This window comes from Mugil cephalus, chromosome 5 (assembly GCF_022458985.1).
Source record: "Mugil cephalus isolate CIBA_MC_2020 chromosome 5, CIBA_Mcephalus_1.1, whole genome shotgun sequence".
NCBI lineage: Eukaryota > Metazoa > Chordata > Actinopteri > Mugiliformes > Mugilidae > Mugil > Mugil cephalus.
In genome coordinates, this window is record NC_061774.1 from 24,700,256 (window position 1) to 24,720,448 (window position 20,193).

Here is a 20,193-nt window from a genome sequence, read left to right on the forward strand (position 1 = left end):
TAAATGTCGCGTTTAGACTATAAAAAAAGAAATAAAGGATGTTAATGAACAAACCATGAATGGATATAAACCTTCAAGAGTTGACAACATTGGACAGATGAAATGGACAAAAGACACGTTCCTTTACCACATACTGGGTGAAGTTGGCTGTACTACAATTAAATGTAGTCTTGTTTCTTGTAAATTTGATGTAATTAATGGCTGAAACGAATGAGGCTACAATATGAATGAGGAAAATACAGCGATAAGGCATAACATTATGACCGCCTTCCTACACTGCAAAAAAAGGATTTCCCAGAAAGGAAAAAATCCTTCTGCCAAAGAAACATCTTACATTTTGTTCAGAGACAAGAACTTTGTGCTTATTTGAATAACTGTGTGATTATTTAAATATTTTTTTGTAAAGCAAAAAAAGTTTGGCCCATTGGCAGATTCCTTCCTTAATACAAGATGATTTGATTGAATATAAGAATATTTTGCTTCTTTTTTAATAATGCTCTTTTTACAGTGTAATATTGTAGAGGTTGTGTCTCCAAAACAGTTGTGACTTGTCAGAGAGTGGACATGGGCCTTCTGGGGGTGTCCTGTGGTGTCTGGGGGTGGAGGGGGAGTTGAGGATCATAATACAGATGCTTGATCAGTTTGGGACCTGGTGAACTTGGAGGCCAGGTCAACACCTTGTACTGTTGTTCGTGCTTTTTCAGTTGTTCCTAAACTATTTTTGTGTGTGTGTGTCAGGCTGCATCCTGCTGGGGGTGGCTGCCACCATCAAGAAGTGTCATTTCTGTGGGGTAGGGGGTGTCTGGTCTGGTCTAGGTGGGTGCTACATGTCTGAGTAACATCCACATGAATGAATACCAGGTCCAAAAGTTTCCCAGCAGAACATTTAATAGTCACAAGCTATTTACTCCTGTCAGGGGTGTTAATGTTGTGGCTGATTGCTGTGAATCACATCTACTTTGGTCTGATAACACGGTTGGTCCATATTACTAATACGGAGAATCCAGAGAGTTTAAGCATCATTGCAATTGCACTAAATATAGTAAAACATCACTCAACATAAAGGGCTAAAAACAAAGAAGTTTACTGAGACATATTTAGGTACTGGCTTCATAACTACACAGTACAGAACCAAAGGATGACGAACAGCAGAGTGAAAATGTAAGATTAACAAAAAACATGACAGTATTTCAAACATTAAAAAAAAAAAAAAAAAAAAAAAGTGGGGGGTAATTTGGTATAAAGGTGTGTTTATACCAAACTAGAATACATCTGAAATAAAAACCACGATAACAGAGAGAAGCTGCAATCACAGCTAATCAGACACTTAAAAGTATTCGTTCAGTTCAGCTGCCAGAATTGCAAATAAAAGCAAAAGATATTTATTTTACAGAAAAAAAAGTCTGATAATATGGAAGAATTAAAAATCATTGATAAAGAACTCTGCCTTCATCTTCTACAGAACAAAAACAAACAACCAACCTGCCGCTACTGAAGCCTCGCTACAAAAAAAAAACCTTACATTTAAATTTCAGATTTAGATTACCAGGGACATTTTCATAATCAGCTGAAGTCGTAAAGTTTGCAGCAAAGGGAATTTCAACTCTCCTTTAAAAGACGACGGAGCGGAGGAACCGAACCGTTTAAACCGGTTTAGGACGGCATACATCTGCCAACATTTGGCTCTTAAAATACCTTTTACAGGATCATAAACACATTTTAAGCTCAGAGCGAGCGCATGCTTATTGTCATCTGAGCTCTGATAGAGAACAATTACGGAGCTATTTATGCGGTGATATCATGTTACTCTGATGTAATCTTCTCGCGTATACCTTATGATTATGTCGTACTTAAATAAGCTCAGTCACATGCTCGTAATCTGCTTTAGAGTGAATTGAAACACACTGAAAACAGTGTCCGTGCCAACTCGTAAATATTCTTAACAGTGTAGTCGCCTTGTGTTTTAACTTTTTTTTTTTTTTTTATGTAATGTAAAGACAAGCCTTTTAGTCAGGGCATCTGTGTTGGTTTTATGGGTCGTGTAATACTCGCGACAACAGCTGACGAAATGATTTTCAGCTTAAATCACTGGAAGGAACAATTTCTCCACTTGTGAAAGAAATTAACGTTAACGGAAAAGTCAAACGCAGCATGAATGTGTTCTGCATCTATTCAGCAGATACGCCAGTTTTAATGTAATACAATGCACTATTTAGCTTAAGTGAAATGTTTTATGGAAGTTGTATCATTTTGCTTCATTGCTGCTTTGTTGGCCAAATTGTTAAAACTGAATCGTGTGACGCAATCTAAAAATAAAACCATCATCCCGCTGTAGAAGTTTCTGCACGAGTGAAGCGATGACAATATGCCAGACAACAACGAAATAAATTCATAAGCATGCTTAGAGCTAAAAATGCTTAATAAATCCAGAGAGAAGCTAAAAAAAAAATATCAAAACAAAACAACAGGTATCGTCACTGGCTGATGACAGAAGATCCTCCAACTCTCCATTTCCACACATCATTTGTCTTGAGCACCCTTGCATATGCTGCCCAGATTCACACAAATTGGGACTGCTCGTTATCTCGGTTTACAGTAGAGATATTTAAAGGCACATTCTGCAATATTTCCTATTGCATTTTTGACTCGGCTAAGGAAACACTGTGTCACGGATGCAAAACCCCCCCTCAAAAAAAACAAATATCATAACTTTGCAGAGCTGCAACAGTTCTGGACCTGTGGTTTAACGACTACCAGTGCATGAAGGGCTGCTATGCCCATCTCGCTCTCTGCAGGCAAAGGAAGGACTTCAGTTACCATCTGCTGTTGTATGTGTCATTGATGAGTCACGATGTGTGAAAATATGACAAAATCATGTACAAAACAACCAACATGTTCAGGATCTGGGTCAAAGATTTTGTCCATTTCTGTCTTTGAACACTTAAATTATAGGTTTGTTAACAGTGAATGATTGAATTTATTACAGCTACAAACATCTGCAGATGTAATGTTTATCACTTCCAAGTGGTGCATTTGTTGGCTTTCCTGCAGAAAGCGACATAGACAAGTGTGGGACATGAGTGGTGGTGCTGTAAGACTGGCTCATACATCAGCTTCTCCTCGAGTTGCCTACCAACACGAACGAGCGAATGTGCGAATGAACCACCTCAACGAGGTGCTTCGGATCTGGGAAATGACACCTGAACGTACGCGTTAACGGCTAAACCAAATTTGAACACTCGAGCCCTTCTGCTTCTAATCTATAGCAGGGCTGAGAGGGTGGGGCCGAGGAGGAAATCTCGCCGACTGTGCCTTTAAATGTCTTCCAGGATGCAAAACATACAAATGTTAAAACGTGGACGTATGTTACTTCTTCAGTGTTTGCACAAAACTCCAGAGATCCTTGACCACCTGAGGAAGACGAGAGAAGGGGACAACAGCAGAATGAGAGAGGAAGAAATTATAAATCATCCAAATGAAGTGCTATACAGCGTGAGACATGACTCACTTTTACTACAACATGCTTTTGTGCGTCTCGCCTGTGGGAACGCTGAGTTTAGATGGGGCGGTTGGGGAACAACGAAGGGTTGGGTGGGGGCAGCAGTACATACCAGAGTATATGACTAGGTGCTCCAGGTCTGACAGATCTCAGCCTTGGCTGATGAAACCAAAGCACTTCCACAGATGTTTCTACACACTGGGATCAACAAGCTCTCCCCGACCCAACTCCACCCCCACTCTTTCCCTTGTCCACCCAGCCCCTGCGCTGCTCTAAAGAGCTTTCACCTGCTCTCACAACTGCACAGTTAACGCTGAAACGCAATCGCGCGAACGAGCGTTGGAAGGGCACGTTTCAGAAGGGGTCGCCATCTAACAGGTGCCTCGGTGCGGAAAAAAAACGCTTTCCCATCGCGCATAATTTACTCTGCAGAGCTCATCTGAGGGTTCGGGGGTGATGAATTCATTCTCTGCCAAATAATGTGCAGGGGATGTTGTTTTTCTTCTGAAAAGACAAGCGGCATTAGGAAAGATTTAAGTCCTGCATTTGGTCAAAGGCCTTGAATGTGAAAACGACTGGTACCATCCACATACCGCCAGTCCCTTCATTAAGGCTACAAAAGACACACGCTCTAGTAAATCACCGAGAAAGAGTTCGCCTTGGCAGGTGTACTCCCATTTCATCTCATAAGAGCCCACCGACACAAAATGAATATAATTCAAAGGGAACGCGCCGTGCTGCAGTTTGAGGAATACTGGACGGTGCCGAGGAACAACGATGCATTCCTGCATAACAAAGAGCTCTTAAAGCAAAAAAATGAGGTTCGGTGTAAAATGCGCCCACAGCTATTAGGAGTCAGCGACGGGAGGAATAATTCAAGAGACCTGGCAGTAAACAACTTCTCCTGGACGACTGTTTATGACACCGAACAGAGAGATTTCAAATGCTATTAATAAACAGTATATTTGAGGAGAATAAAAAAGGAGAAGAGAAATTCCGAGGCCAATATTTGCGCGATGACTACTTACTTTTTTGTCTGAGAGTTTAAAAGCGCTCTTCACATAATTCTCAAACTTCTGCTCCGTCTTCGGTAGAGGTTTCCCCTGCAGATAAAGGCAGTTAAATCATCATCTTAACCGTCAAACATTCAATTAGGAGGGGATAATTTGCAAAAAGACGGATGACGGCCTCACCTCCTTGGCTGCCGCTGACAACTTGCTCTTAATCTCAGGCAGAGATTTAGACGGGCCAGGCTGGGGTTTGTCTTTTCCAGGGGCAGGTGTCTTGAAAAATATATTAGCTTGATAAGAACACTGGTTGATATGTCAAATACAGAGAGAGTTATAGAGCTGCAGATACACCCCAATAGTACCTCTTTTCTTAGGGGTTTTTCTACGACTTTTATTTTCCCCCCGTGTTCCCATTTAAACACCATCGTTCATTCTAACATGTCGTCGGCGAATACGTTTACGGAGCAATAGGCCGGTCTGAGCTACAGCCCTATCATGACCCACTTAGTCCCGGCCTGTGTTTACAGGCTTGGCGCGGGCAACCAGCTGGAAGACGATAAAAGCATTAGAAAGGACAACAAATTCTAGCCTAATTACACCATCTTTTTTTTTTTTTTTTTTTTTTTTAAACAAAATACATCAGGTACAAATTATGTTTTTATGGTTTGCAAGCAGGCGAGGGCAAGCCCCGGCTCTCCAATACGCAATGCACATGGTCAGATGTGTTTTTTCCATTGATGCAAAAAGTCTAATGACTGAATTTAAGAGGAAAACGTCCAAGTTCAACGATCGCTCTTTGTGCTTGTTTTTCAATAAAAGTCACTCTGATAAAGGTTAGACGACGGGTTTTCTTTTCACTCCGTGTGAACGGTGAAGACTATGTAGGTGCTGTTTCAAAACTCGAAAGCTCCCCTTTCTTTGTGAAGATGCGAGCAGAATGAGCAGCGAACTCTCAGACCCACAGGTGTGTCCAGACCTGGGAAGCCACAGGAACCAGAGGTCCTCAATTAGGAAGTGTCTGAATGTGACACAACAACAACGCACACACACACACACACACACACACAACACACACGCCATACGCTGTGACTGCATGTTACACAAGCCGTGGAGCCTGTCCCTACATGCAAAGCCGGTGTGGAATCCAGTGAAATTGCAGGGTTTCATTGATAGCCAGAGACGCATTTTGAAAGACAACAGAAGCCATGTGCAGAGCAGCTCTTTGGAGAGCGAGTCGGAAAACAACAACAAATAAAAATTCCGTACAAATGGACGGCAGTGATTTGGTTTTCTATTCTACGCCGCCTTTCAACAACAACAACTTCAAGAACAGGGTTTTTATTTATTTGGAAATTTTAGACGCTAGATTTTAGATGCTTTGTGTAAATACGCCCTAATGTGTCTGGTAAACCTAAAAAAAAAAAAAAATGTAGCGTATTTCAAATCACATCTTCATAAAGAATACAAGATATCAGAGTTATTTATTTATTTATTTTAAACTCTGAAGTATATTGAGGTAGTGGCCTCATTTACGATATAGCCGAGCTAATACGACAACAGAAAAACCACAGAGACACAATCATACAAAATATGTGAAAATGTTGTTTCAAACACTAAATAATAATAAGACCATTAAAATAAATGGTGCTTAACTATTAAGAACGACTATAAAATGAAACCTTGCATCTTAATTGTGACCCTGTTCTCTCCTCTTCTGTCCTCCTCATCATAAATGTCTCGTATTCTGTGTTGTGGTTTAACCTGAGGTGTTTCACAAGGTTTGTTGTGTTGCCACAACTCAGTAGTTTAGTTACTTTCCACTGTGTTCCTACATTACTTCAAATGACTGTAGTATCGAAAGTATCAATATTTTGATTTGAGGACTGATTTTAGAGCATAAAGACCTGGTATTGGAAGTATCGGTATTTCAGTATCAATTGGCGACTGAAGCTTTCGCTGAAATTCCGCCGCTGTATCTCCGCACCTCCTCAGTTAACCTTTCCTACGTGTTTCCCATCTCCATCAGAAACAATGAATTGGAAAACTGTGGAAACATGCTGCCACCAAGCAGACCAATCACAGTCGTTGTGATGCACGGTCAGACTTCGGCGTTAGGGTCTACGTAGTGTCCGGGCTGTCGCCGTCGCTACGGTAATAGATGCAAAAGCCTAAACCACCTATTAGTCATGTAAATCTATGAGCGCCGTATACCTACCAAGTACTTCTTCTCACCCACTGATGCAGGATAAATATGATTAACGTGCTTTATGAAGGTGCATGTATGAACTTCTCCTCCACTGCTCCTTCCCTTCCGTCCCACCTCCCTCTGTTTCTTCTCTACTCGGTTCTCCTCAACATCTCCAAAGGGAGTCTTTAGTGCTTGCTCTGTAAAGTGTCCATTAGACCATTTGTATTCTTCCTGACACTATATAAATAAATTTGAATTGCACGGAGCGATAGGTCAAATCTAGGAGTGGACATTCTCAACTGGGACATGGATAAATCAAGTGGTTTCTTCTTTAACATAATGAACCGATTCAATAACACGTCTTGTTCTCCATGCCCAACCCTGGTGTTTAAATTTTTGGTTAAAAAAAAAAAAATATATATATATATATTTATATGTATATATGTACAGTGTTTAAACTGGATCCTTCAAAACTGCCTTAGCACCGGCAGGCTGTGAATGAAGGCAAGACTTTGGCTTTAAATAGTTAAACACAAGGGAACAATGTTCAGAAAGTTAATTCTCCTTCGTGTTAAAAAAAAAAATGCGATAATCTGTCCCTGTCCCCAAGAGAGCTGCATTTTATAGCAGAGATCAAAAGGTATAAAATTAACAAAACCTTGAGTCAAACATACCACACTACAAAAAAAAAAAAAAAAAAAAAAAAACATATGCCGCTGGCTCCTGGCCAGACAAATGCACTCCGTGTTTATTATTTACGGGCAACTCTCTTACTTCCAAAGGACAGCTGTGGACTTGAAACAGCTGATAAACACACAAAGCCAGCAAGCTTTTTCATCTGGGCCAGACGCTGATTACAGATGCCACGAGACATGAAACTTAATCACAAGCACGCTATCATTTGATGCGATCTCTCGTCTTCAATCCAGCGCAAACACATGGTTGTGACACCTTCGCTCATCAAGCCCGTCCAGGGATAGTTATTGTCATTTTGTTGGAATGAAGAAGCTCGGAGGCCCATGTGTGAAGGAAACATCATGTGACTGTGACTCTCATCCTTTTAATCCTATATATGTAGGAGTGTCTGTACATACATCGGCCTTCTGGACCTGGATTTTTTCATTTTTTTTTAGGTCCAAACTGTAAAATCATAAGAAGCAAACATCCCTAAACTCACAGGCGATGCACATAAGCGCTAACTTAATAGGCACCTGCTGTAACACATGTCAATCAGTCGCTGAAACAATGACTCACACCCTTTTGGGATAAGGCTGAGTGAAGTGGTTAACAACTTTACGACTGTGACGTGTGCTCCGAGGCATCAACTTCTCCAAACCCATCAATCACGGGACACCAGCTGCAAGATAAAGCTATTGCGCATCGGCACCACTCGGGTTAGCCGGTTCTCGTGTCGAGCCCGTTACACAAGAAGGTGCCGAAGCACGCTGGGCTCCGAGAGGTGAGAACTGCGGTACTGGCAACGGATCTGACGAGCCGATCTAATGACCAGTCACCTGCGTTTAGGGGAGAAGAGAAAAGAAAAAAAAACACACAAAAAAAAAAAACAAAACAGACATCCACGCCCGCTTCCTCACTCCTCAGGGGCATCTGGAAGCGCAAGCTGCACCAGACATCAAACGCTGGTAATGAGAGCAATTGGGAGAAGGTGTGTCCAGGAAGTGAGGGGTGTGAAGAGGTTGTAGAGAGGGAACAGTTGTGAAGAAGAAGAAGAAGAAGTGGAGAGGGGACGGGAGAAGTCAAAGCACCAAAGGCCGGAATAGTTGAACTAGCAGGACGGTTTCGACGGTTTCGGCGTGAGCTAATCCCCGAGAGCATTTCGCGAGAGCCACTGTGCTATGTCTGGACAACAGCCACTGCAGAGAGCAAAGCACTCACCCACACAGCAAGAAGGCTCACCCTTCAGGGGAACTGCTCTTTCGCCTCAGGAGTTTAGCAATCCTGCGGCTTAGTGTTCAACATGACAAAAAATCGCAAAGCTTTCTGTCAAGGGCGTCAGACGAGAAATGACAGCTTTCTCATGTGCCTGGAGTGTGCGAGCGAGATGTTCCGCCTTCGGTGCGAGTCATGTTTTATCACGGGAGCAGACAGCTTTTAGCATGCCAGAAAATAACACTTTATCTAAACCGCCTTCCCGTCCAACTATTTTCTTCCACAGCGAACATCCTTTCTGAAAAAACGCTTTCTCAAACCCGCTCGCCAGCTCGTCCCCCCCCCCCCCCCCCCCCCCCGAGATCTGTACGACGTGAGCAGGCGAGAGGGGTGAGGGGCATCAAAAGTTGGCCGCAACACAAGACGCCGGGGTCAAGCCGAGAGGTCGCGGGTTTAAACCTTGCCCCAGGACAAACCTGTTTGGAGGTCAGGTGTGTTTGCTTAAAGACGGGCAGAGTTCAAGCTGTAGGTTTTGAGAGGCGGCTATCCAAGACATTCCATCCAAGAAATTAACTATCAGGTTGAGCTAATTGCGACGTGCATTTATCACATTCCTTGGCATTGGAATGAGAAGGCTCTCCAAGTTTTTTTTTTTTTCTTTTCTGCATTTTCTTGGTGACTAGCAATAAATGCAAACAATTAGCTTAGACTGCGCACTATACAGAAGATATTTTTAGGATCGGGTTTGAGAAGAAGTCATTTTGTGCAAAAAAAAAAAAAAAAATCAAAGGCTCTATTGATTTTTTTTTTTGTTTGGAAATGCATTGCGTAATAAATTTGCTTGCATGCCATGTCACTTCAAAAATACTGCGGGTAATGGGAGATCCAAGTCTTTTTGCAAAGGAGAAGGAGGTTTTAAATCTCTGCTGTGCTCATTTATTCTTTTTTGAAACTCCCAATTCCATAATTCACTCTTCTATCTCCTACATCTAAAAGTGAGATGTCAGCTTTCATTAGGAACAGAGCAGCAGGCTTTGACTCTAGTCGACCATGACTGCAGTAGCAGTTAATTGAAATCTGGCCTGCTACACAAATCTAGCTATATTACTTCCAAACTACTTCTGAAATAATTTCAATTGAAAATACGGATAGGTGCAGTAAAGATTATCCCTCTGTCTGCAAAGATAAGACCATTGTTTTTGGAAATTTTTCAAAAAACATTATATAAAAAATATAGTAAATTAGACAGAAGGAAGCAGGTGATACTTTTTGCATACCTTAATCTGTGGTTTGACCTCTGATCCTGAAGCTTTTCCTGCAGGGCCATTTTGTTTCATTGGAGTCTTGTTGGGTTTCTTAGACGAAGGCTCTGGGCTCTGAGGAAACAAGGAACATCTCAAGTAAGACTTCACTGAGTTTCAAATAAATATGTTTGCTTGTATTGGGGATCTATTACCAGATCTGTATAACAAATACTTATAATATTTCTGTTGAAAACAATGGTGACTGTGGTTCATTTTCACCTCTATGCTGTTCAACCAGTCCTGGAAACCAATTCAATTCCATGTCCTTAGAATAGAAGTTAAGTTTTTATTCTCATTGTCTGGTAAAAATAAATAAATAAAGTTTAGCAGGTCTCTGATACAGCAGCAGTAAAACTAAAAGCAGCATAAAGATTAAAAACTACAGCAGCAACCCACAAGATAATTCACATTACACACTAGTCAGCATCACTGGGCAATTGTCAATTTTAACATCAGCAACCACAGAGAGCGTTTCAAGATGCGTCCTGTAAAAGTACACCAGGGGTTCAGCAAGGTGAAGGGAAGAAGGGACCGACTGCAGCAGGAAACTTTGGAAGCCGCATTCAAGCGACACAGAAAATTCCACACGGACCGGCCAAAAGTGACAGAGATAACTGATAAAGCTGTCAAACTCACTAGCCTTTATGACCGTTATGGAAAACCAGGAATTACGCCACTCGTTGGGTCATCTGGAGCCACGGTGCAGCTCTCTGAATCTTCCATCCCCAAACTGTATTACAGACACAGTGAGCTGAACTCACATTTCACAAAAGGCCAAGAGATGTGCAGGTAATCGGCTTTGACTGCTCATCATTAATGTCACATCTGCCCAAAACAAAATACTTTATTAAGAAAAATATCTCCGTAGGTTCATTCAATGCAGACCACACTAAAGACACCAGTGCTATTTAAAACTGCAGAGGAAACATTAGACATACTTGGTAATTTCACACTGATCGGGTACTTAGTGCCCAATAACCTGTCATTGTTCTCCACACTGGAGGCCTTCCCGTCAGGTTTCCATTGCTCTCAGTCACCTGTGTAATTACCTTGTAATAGCCGAGGCAAGTACTTGCATTTCCTGAGCACCAACCCTTTTTCTTGCAATCACTGGTATTCACCTTGGAATGGACCAGAAGTGTAATTGCCTGTGTTGACAAAATTGCTACAAGGCAATTACGCATGCAATTCCCTACAGCAATACATGGTAACATGATATGCTGAGGTTTTTAAGCTTCTTTTTGCTTTAGACCAGAGTAATACTGAAGCATGGAGAACAGTCGAGCAGGGAAACATCTTCACGGACTCACAACAGCACAAAATCCACACTCCGAAGTCAATAATATGTATCAGCACTCTGAATGCCCGTGCTTCTTCCACAAAGCAACCAACACCCACAGAAACACCACTTTTTGACACAAGCGCAGTGCATCGCCTTTCATTTTGCAAAACACTTTCCCCGAATGTCACGCAACTGCCGACAGAAGACGTCGGGTCGCGCCGGGTCATCGTCAGAAAGTTCCACCTCAGCGGCGAAAAACAATTTTCTCCCAATTTCCAGGAAAGGTTCCTGTGATATAAATCCTCTTTCACTATGCGAAGGACTCATTAAACACAGTTTCACTTAGCAGTTGCCTTCTCATAACATTGGTGCGCTTTGTTCTCAGTGAAAACACTGGCATTGCCAAGCTCCTCTGTCTGTGGCCAAACCTATGACAACCGCCCAAAGTAATGATGGTTCTTGTCATGGCAAAGCTGTCAAATACACCAAGGGTCAAGCAAAGGCCAGAACCTTGCAGGACGTAGAACACATCCAACGGGATGTAGATCATAACTGAATATGAGCTTCATAAATTGTATTTTGCTCTTCAGACCAAGAAGGAAACATTAAAGTCCACACAGACTGAGCTTGGTTCAGATGCTTGAAAAGTTGTCACCAGCTGAGGGATTTAAGCACCAATACATTAAACACAACCATCTATGCAAAGACTTTGGACGATCCGCGTCCTCATTTCCAGTACAAAAATATCTGATCAAAGAACAAGCAAAGTACATTCATGTGAACAAGCACTTGGTGCAACGTTTGATTCTCAATACAGTACTGAGGTTTGACAACAAAAGGAAAACTAATTTTATCCTCAGACGCAGCTGAATTAGAAGTCAAAAAAATAATTGCTCCCAGGCCCACGCCGCTCTAGTGCTTTGTGCTTTCATTATTAAAGAATGAGACAGGGTAGCTATGGAGCTAAAGAGAAAAAGGTTATAAAAAAAAAAAAAAAAAAAAAAAGGAAGGAGGATTAAGGTCACGGAGTGAAGAGGGTGTGGGGGTGCAGAACTGGAAGAGAAGACAACAGAATAAATCAACAGGTGACAGAAATGCTCAGCTGTCATCTGACCCTGGGGGAAGAATCGGCGCTCACGTCGCAGGTATGCGCATCTGCCCTGCTTTGATCTTTTGCCTGGCACAGTTTGCACTTGGATAGCGTGCTTTAAAAAAAAAAAAAAAAAAAAAGAAATCACAAACAGACACCGACGTAAAACTGAAGCTAATACACACACATGCACCCACACACTTGCAAGCGATTGTAGTAACACGCAAAACAAGTGTTCAAAGGCGAAAGCCAGGTGCAAAGCTGAAATGGCATGAGAAACGATAAAAAGGAGCAATCATATTAACAGTGGGATGACAGAGGGACAAAGATATGCAGTGTTTCAGAAAAATGGTTGAAGATGTTTCCCATAACTGAACCGTGCATGTGTGTGTGTGTGTGTGTGTGTGTGTGCGACTCTCTGCTCATGACCTGTAGATATGCACCGTTAATGCAGACTACGTGCATTAATGCAAGGGTGCATGCACACATTTAAATGCACATGTGTGCGTATGTTCCTTTAAGTGTGTGTGTGTGCGTGCATGTACGGCATAAGAGTGTGGTCTTGTCGGTGAGACGGTGAGAATTCAAGCAGATTACAGAGAAGAAATCCGATCATTACACCACGCAGACCCTGTGTTTTACTCTCGGAAAACAGGTGGGTGCATGAGCGAACAGGATGAAAAAGTTCCATGTTTTGTCTCATACAAAGAGTGTGGACGGTCAGCGGGTGCAGGAATGGGTAGGGCTACTATAGCGTGTGCTCTGTGGAGGTTTAAATGATGTGGTAGAAACAAAAAAAAAAAAAAAAAAAAAAAGGGGGGGGGGGGGGGGGGAGTGGGAAGAGAAATTCCTTTTACACACAAAAGATATAGATGAGGGGGAAGCCATTGGCTGCCCTGACACCTGGTGGACAACAACGGATTGGAAACACTCCAAACAAGTACGCCGCTGTAACAATTAAGCTACAGACAGACAAGGAAATGTAGTTTGTGTCAACAAGGTGATGGAAATTATGGAACAAAGTAGCCAATAAAAATATAAAAAAATATATTATTTAAAGTTTTACCTGATAATAAAGAATATATTATTTCATCTAATACATTCCAACATTGTTAATAGTGTTTAAATTAGTCTGTGTTCACAGTGTTCCTTATCTGATTTTATTATCATTTTATTTCATTATATCATTTCAAAACAAGCATTTTTTTTTTGAGATTTGTTGTGTTTCCACATTATTTTACCTCTAGTTGGCACATCTTTCACATGCTTTCGTTTTGTCCAGCTCTCTGCTGTCATCGTAACCTTTGACACAGCTCAGTTTCTCAGACTTGTAGCTGTATCTGCCATGTTTTGAATCTCCCTCACATGTGGACAAATGCGGTTTCACAATTTCTTTTCTTTTCTTTTTAAAATCAGTTGAGGGATTCAAATGAAGATCGGGGGGGTGAAACATTTTGGGGACAGATGTTGAGACTCTTGTCTCTAGGGTCTCAGTCCACATCCCCCGTTCAGAGAGGGGTTTTCCAGTGTTACATAGATTCCTTCACTCAGTGAAACACGTGGTTCAGACGTTCTGATTAAAAACCTAAACTCTCCTTGTTCAAGAAAACTCAGGCAGCTTTTGTTTTAGCTCGATATGTCTGGATATCACTGGTCAATCCCACTTGCATAACAAGTCTATTTAGCTTTAGCCACTGCATTGTAAGGATTGATCTTAATAGGTGGCTATAAATACATGACTGTTTTAAGTTTGTCCAGCACATATGATGTCGTTCATAAAGAAAAAGATGCTTTGATGCTATGGAGGATGAAGTACAGCACTAGCTAGTGGCAGCTATTGTTAAAAGGAAAGAAAGAAAGTAGTAGTAAGAGTAGGCGATGGATTAAATAAGAGCATAGTAGGAATATAGTATAGTATATTAGTATAGTATAGAAAGGCCAATGTGCAACAGATTTGTCATAGTGTGTCTCACTATGACTGAAAACACAATTGACAATTAAACACAATTTTTTAAATATAATTAAAATGATGAGAATGATAAGAGTTTCTATCACCTCGTCCATCAGAACAATAGAAAACATACGAGTGTGACGTAGGGACTTACCTTCTTGATCGCCTTTCCGACGTTCTTCTGAGGCTTCGCATCATCTTCGTCGCTGTCATCATCACTACAAAGAAACAAGAAGAGAACTCAGTGTGATGGAATCACTTTTCTCTGCACAAACACACAGAAAAACTAAATGATTCTTTCTCTATTTTCTATTATCGATAGAAATATGTTTTTATTTTTCAGGCATTCACACTGACAATGAAAGTTCAACACAAATAAATACATACTCATCATCATCCTCCTCGTCACTGTCTTCTTCATCGTCATCATCGTCGTCATCAGAATCCATCTTTAGTTTTTTCTACAAAGAATATTAATTACAGATAAGTTGTTGTTTTTGTTCTGGTTTGTTATAATACTTGAGTCAGAGCTTTTCTTTCTTTGTGATCACTTTCTTGGTGAGTTTAAAACTGATCTGTAAATAAAACACACTATTACCAGCGGAGGCTTCTTCCCTGACAGGAGACCTGCAGGTCGCTTCACCGGAGACGTATTGTTCTCCTCTTCCTCATCCTCCGAATCCTTCACACCTGCAAAGAAACGCTGGTTAATGGCACAACGTAGTAATGAATTCAGTTTAATCAAGACTTACTGGGTCAGTTTTAGAATTTACATCATATTTGATTCGTTCAGTCTATTCCATGTTTTGAGCTTCCTGTTTTATTTTGTTAATTTTCTTGGTTTCCTGTTTCTCCCTGTGTTTTCCTTGGTTTGCTTATTGGTTTCTCCTTGTGTGCTCCGCCCTCGTTAGTTTCTCCCTGTCTCCTCTTCCCTGTGTGTATATATAGCCCTGCCTTTCCCTTTGTTCCCTATCGTTTTTGTACCCATGTTTTAGTCTCCCTGTATTTCTACCGTGCTTTTTGTCATTTATTCTTGTTGCTTTCACCTTCATGATTCCTTTTGATTTTGGATTTACATGCCGCGCCTTTAGTTCTTGTCATTAAACACCTTTTATTTGGAACCTCTGACTCATCTCCCTTTGTCCTGCACATGGGTTCAATGTCATGGGATGGAAAAACCTGTCATCTCCTGACAATATTATATTAATAGGTACAATATATACAAATATAAGAGTAGTATTATTTTACGTTTTGTTTTCCTGTTATTAATTTGACCATTCCGATTATTAACCCACAACAAAAAGAAAATGTGAATGGTGCTCCTGTAATTATTTATTAGCACTTCTGACTAGGTTTTGTTGCATTAAATCGGTCGTACAGGCAGTATTTTTCCACATACATACGTTGAAATGCTTTTACAGTGTAATTGAAGTTTTTCACGTGTTATATGGGAACTACAAGCCCGTGTCATGCTAACAATGGCTAAAAATAATAACCTGGTAAAACCAAAACAGTGAGAAACATTCGCAAATTGTGACTAATAGTGTACTTTTTTCTACATTTATATTAAACTATTAAAACGTTTGAATATTTTTTATAAATGTCTTCATTTTCATCACTGTAAATTTGTGTATCTTAAATAGCCTAAATTTAGTTTAACACTATAGCAATAATATCGAGTTTAATTTCTCTCTGCACTCAAAAAATGTAAATATTGAACACACCAAGTTATATTTGGACAAAACAAGCGCTTTAATGGACACGGAGACCTAGTTTTTTCCCACTTCTACAACTGGAACGCCGATAACTCAGTTGTGACGTCCCAGCGCCGAATTCCACCTTCAGAGGTAAATGGAAAGCACCAGTGGGGTATTTTATGTCTTATGGGGTTAAATAATGAGGCTTCATTCCCTTCATTGTGAAAGAAGGACACAGTCAGTAGTGAGGTGGAAGTCTGAGCTTTAATACTCACTGACAAAATGTTGCCCGCTGATGTGAACTGGTCCAGATCCAGACTGGAGACGGAAGGTAACTGGGGGAGTGATCTCAAATCCCCCTAAACTAATCTGGATTAAAATAAGGAAAGCAATTACTATGATAATAATTATCTTCAACATTATCTTTTAGGATCAATGTTTCAAGAAGCAGCCTCAGAAGCAGCGCTGGGAGAGTTAGCGTTGACTCACCGAGGGAAGGACAGAAGGTTTCAGGGCGACAAGCGGCACTTTGGTCTTCTTCCCGTCAAACGTGAGGCCCTCGACTTCCACCATGTGGAACTTATCCTCAGCCTCCGCTCCCAGACACACCTGGAACGGCAGCACAGTTGACGACACATCCGCGTCTCGGCACCATCAACTCTATGTTGCTTTTCATACCCGCTAGGTGCAGAGGAATTCCCAGAAGCAACGAAAAGTTCAGGCTTCAAGAGATCAACCTAACGTTTCTAAAATTTGTTTTCTAGGAGGATCTCTGGCTCCGGTTACATTTTGAAATGTCTGAAATACAATTTAATGATTCATTGATGTCATTACTAGTTAACTGGACGGTTCACCATCGTCTGCGTCGGACATTTTACCAGATAAGGTATCAAAGATTTTCTCGATACACATTAAGTGAAATCAATATCAGAACAAAATAGCAATTTTAAGGCTGCAGTTCCAAAAATATGTTATGTAGCTTGTCTGGCCAAGAGTTTATTCATCACTCATCATTACTTTATCTAATTTGAGTGTGTAATATATATATATATACACATACATACATGCTGGCAGCACTTCATATCTTTAGCAATAAATATCATTAGTTTTGCCCCATCACATGTTTTAAATATATATTATATGTAAATACATAATTATTGAACCAACGCTTTCCTATAACCCTCCTATTATCTTCAAATTTACTTTTTATGATTGGGATCAATAATGATTGGAAAGAGTTGTGTTTTAATGACGTTATATAATTTCTAATAAGTTAAATGTAGCGCATGGTGCGACTGTGTCACTGCAATGTGTGGTGAAGATGCAAAGGTCCAAAAATGAAACGGCAGAACGAGAAGGCCATGAAGACTTGTTCCAAAAACGGTGCCGTGCCGTTTTTTGTTTTTTTATTATTATTATTTAAATGTTTTTGTTTAGGGTGAACAGACGTTTGTAGATGACCTGTTGGCTATAGCTATCGAAATGTTGGAAATTTATGAATGTGAAAAAAACATTGCGCACAGACTACAGTGATTACGGTAGTCGGTCGTGCTGCCATTGACATCACAGACAAAGCAGTTTAAATATGTTTACACATGAATAAATATGTCAAAATAAACTGAACCGTCATTGTCCCCGTCTCTTCATTTCATCTTGATAACATGTAGTTTTTTTAAATCTCAGAGCTGTAAATGTTTCTCTTTCGTGCATAATTCATAATGAGTTTTTCATTTCAAAACGCCTCATGAATTATGCATGAAAGAAAAATACCGTGATACCATCAGAATTTTGAAAAAGACCGTGATGTACATTTTTGCTCATACCGCCCAGCCCTTGTGTTAATCATGTATTTCGAGATGTTAAACACTGAATGGGATCAAACTGATGCCAAAGACGACAATAGGAGGATTAAGTCAAATCTAATGACAATACACAGCTTGCCACTTCATTAGGAACACTAGCGAAAACACAAGCATTGTGCAGAACAGCCGAGCACGAGCTTATTCAACATTTTATTCAAAATAACTGAGCTGTTTTCACTTTGGAGTCTGTGGTTTTAACCTGAGAACTCTTCCTTTAGTTGCTGGACTAGTAACGGAAACATTTCCTTGTTTAATTCAAATCGGTACGGCAACACAAACTACAACCTCCAAAATGATCATCCAGGTGAATAACCATCTTTCTGACGCTGTTTAAAAATTAACTGAACATTATAACAGTCAGGAAAAGCAGATTTAGTGGAGGACTGGACACTTATTTGTGTTCACAAGTGAACCTACTGCTTTGTCAAGTGAGTGTCTAAAAACGATGCTAAATATTTTAAACATGTTCCCTTCAGTGCACAACCCTCGTACTCTGTTTATTGTTTTTATATGTTGTAAAAATATAAAAAGATTTGCTTTCTCCCTGAGCAGTTTTTCCTGCTAATGACTGTCATAACAAACGTACTAATGAATAATAGTAAAAAATAATAACTTGCTGCAGCTATAATCATGAGGAAGTAAAATGCCACAAATAACAATTTAACATCAACAACGATTTCTCGTTATTTCTGAAATTACGATATTGCTGTTTGTACACAATGCCACGTCTTCAAATGAACTGGTTATGTGACCCTGCGTCATCTCCGGTGACGCCAGTGACGGGACAAATGCAAAAAAAAGTGTTTTCGTTGCACTTTTGTATCAATGTGTCTGAAAAACCACGTCATGAGAGCGTAAAAGCATTTTAGCTTTAGATATTTGGGAGTTTTTTTTGAAATGTAACTGTTTCCATTACCAGTTTTTTATTGTGATATTTAGCTAGCAGCATATTATGGGATATATTAAGAAGGCACAGGTGTCAAACATACATCCCGCCAGAGGATCTAATCTGGCCCATGGGATAAAAGTGCAAAAATTACACTTAAGACATCAACTGCAATTTTTACAATAAAAGTTACTGCTATTCCAAGGGTTCACAAAGTTTTAGTGAGATTTGTAGACATAACATGACAGTGAGACATAGAACTAAACAGAAATTGCACTTATTTTTCATTCATAACATGTTTTGTAGTTCACTGAATGTGAATGTTTTCATAATGTATTTATTATTTGCACTAAAACAAATGGAAACATATTTATATGTTAATACTGTGTTGTGTTACTGGCCCTGGGCCCCTTGAGATCCAACAGGTCTGAATGTGGCCCCTGAACCAAAATGAGTTTTACATCCCTTTATTAAGGTATAATTTAACGACCTAAATCACGGTTTTACAGATAAAAATCGAAGTGCAACTTAACATATTTTTCTCTGTTGTTGGTGTTTCTCTTTGCAACGTTTTTAGCAGCTGCATAACTTGCATAACTGCAACCATTATTCTACAATAAACGCAAAGTAAACAGTGTCTTCCTTACTGTTTTGAGTGACAGCTGTTGCTCCGTATCGTCGTCGTCTACGTCAACTTTGAACTCCCTTTTGTCCGATTTCAAGGTGCAACCTGGGGGGGGGGAACAATACGTGCAAAGCGTGACCACACGTATCCCTGCATTTGCCATCAGCACACGCACACAAATGCACAAAGCTAATTTAAACACGGGCGTATAGTATTCGTGTTGTCTCCATGCTCGGCTACCTAACAAAAGAGCTGAATTGGCGCGAGTGCAGGGGAAAGCAGGTTAGCCAGGCTATTGCGGCAACTTCCTCCGTCTATAAATGCTCTTTGGCTACTGGTGCATGATAGCATGGTAGAAAAACTGGTTGTGCGACCAAATAATCTCGGGGTGTATCAGAATAAACGAGCTCACCAAACAAGTACATTTGTGGTCTGCTCAAATCTGAGATATCGTCCTCCATCTTTGTAGTGGGCGGTTGTACTTCCGTAAACTGCTTTGACTGACACACGGCTGAGCCAATGGGGAGGCAGGACGCCGCTGACGTATGAGCGCATCTTAGCCAATGGTATTGGAGGAGTGGGCGGGGCAAGTCCAATAAGTAGTGTACTGTTAGATGACCACTAGATGGCGACGTCGTAATGTAGATTGTTTACACCTTTCGGTAAATAAAGGGTATTAAAATATAAAAAATAATCATGAATTTTAAAGGTTTTAAGGTTGTGAATATATATATATATTTTAAAAAAAATGCTGGTATTAAATTATTATTAAAAATAATTTATAGAACAAGCAAGATTTCTGAATATCTTTTTATTTTTTTTCTTTATTTTTTTTTGTTGAATAGTTGTTTGTGTCTAATTCATACAGGCTTCCCACAATAATTATTGCAGGTTTTATATTAAGGTTGG

General features: G+C 40.3%; 1 protein-coding gene across 1 annotated transcript; it reads right to left on the bottom strand.

Moving 5' to 3' along the window:
- Positions 1-1,060: 1,060 nt before the first annotated feature.
- Positions 1,061-19,765, bottom strand: npm1b (nucleophosmin 1b). The gene is made up of 11 exons (XM_047585541.1): positions 19,697-19,765; positions 19,307-19,389; positions 16,401-16,520; positions 16,187-16,280; positions 14,813-14,904; positions 14,602-14,675; positions 14,369-14,432; positions 9,865-9,963; positions 4,693-4,782; positions 4,528-4,602; positions 1,061-3,411 (listed from the first exon to the last, which is right to left on the bottom strand). Exons 1-11 carry the CDS (start codon positions 19,743-19,745, stop codon positions 3,367-3,369), a joined length of 885 nt encoding a protein of 294 aa, XP_047441497.1. The 5' UTR covers positions 19,746-19,765; the 3' UTR covers positions 1,061-3,366.
- Positions 19,766-20,193: the final 428 nt, after the last annotated feature.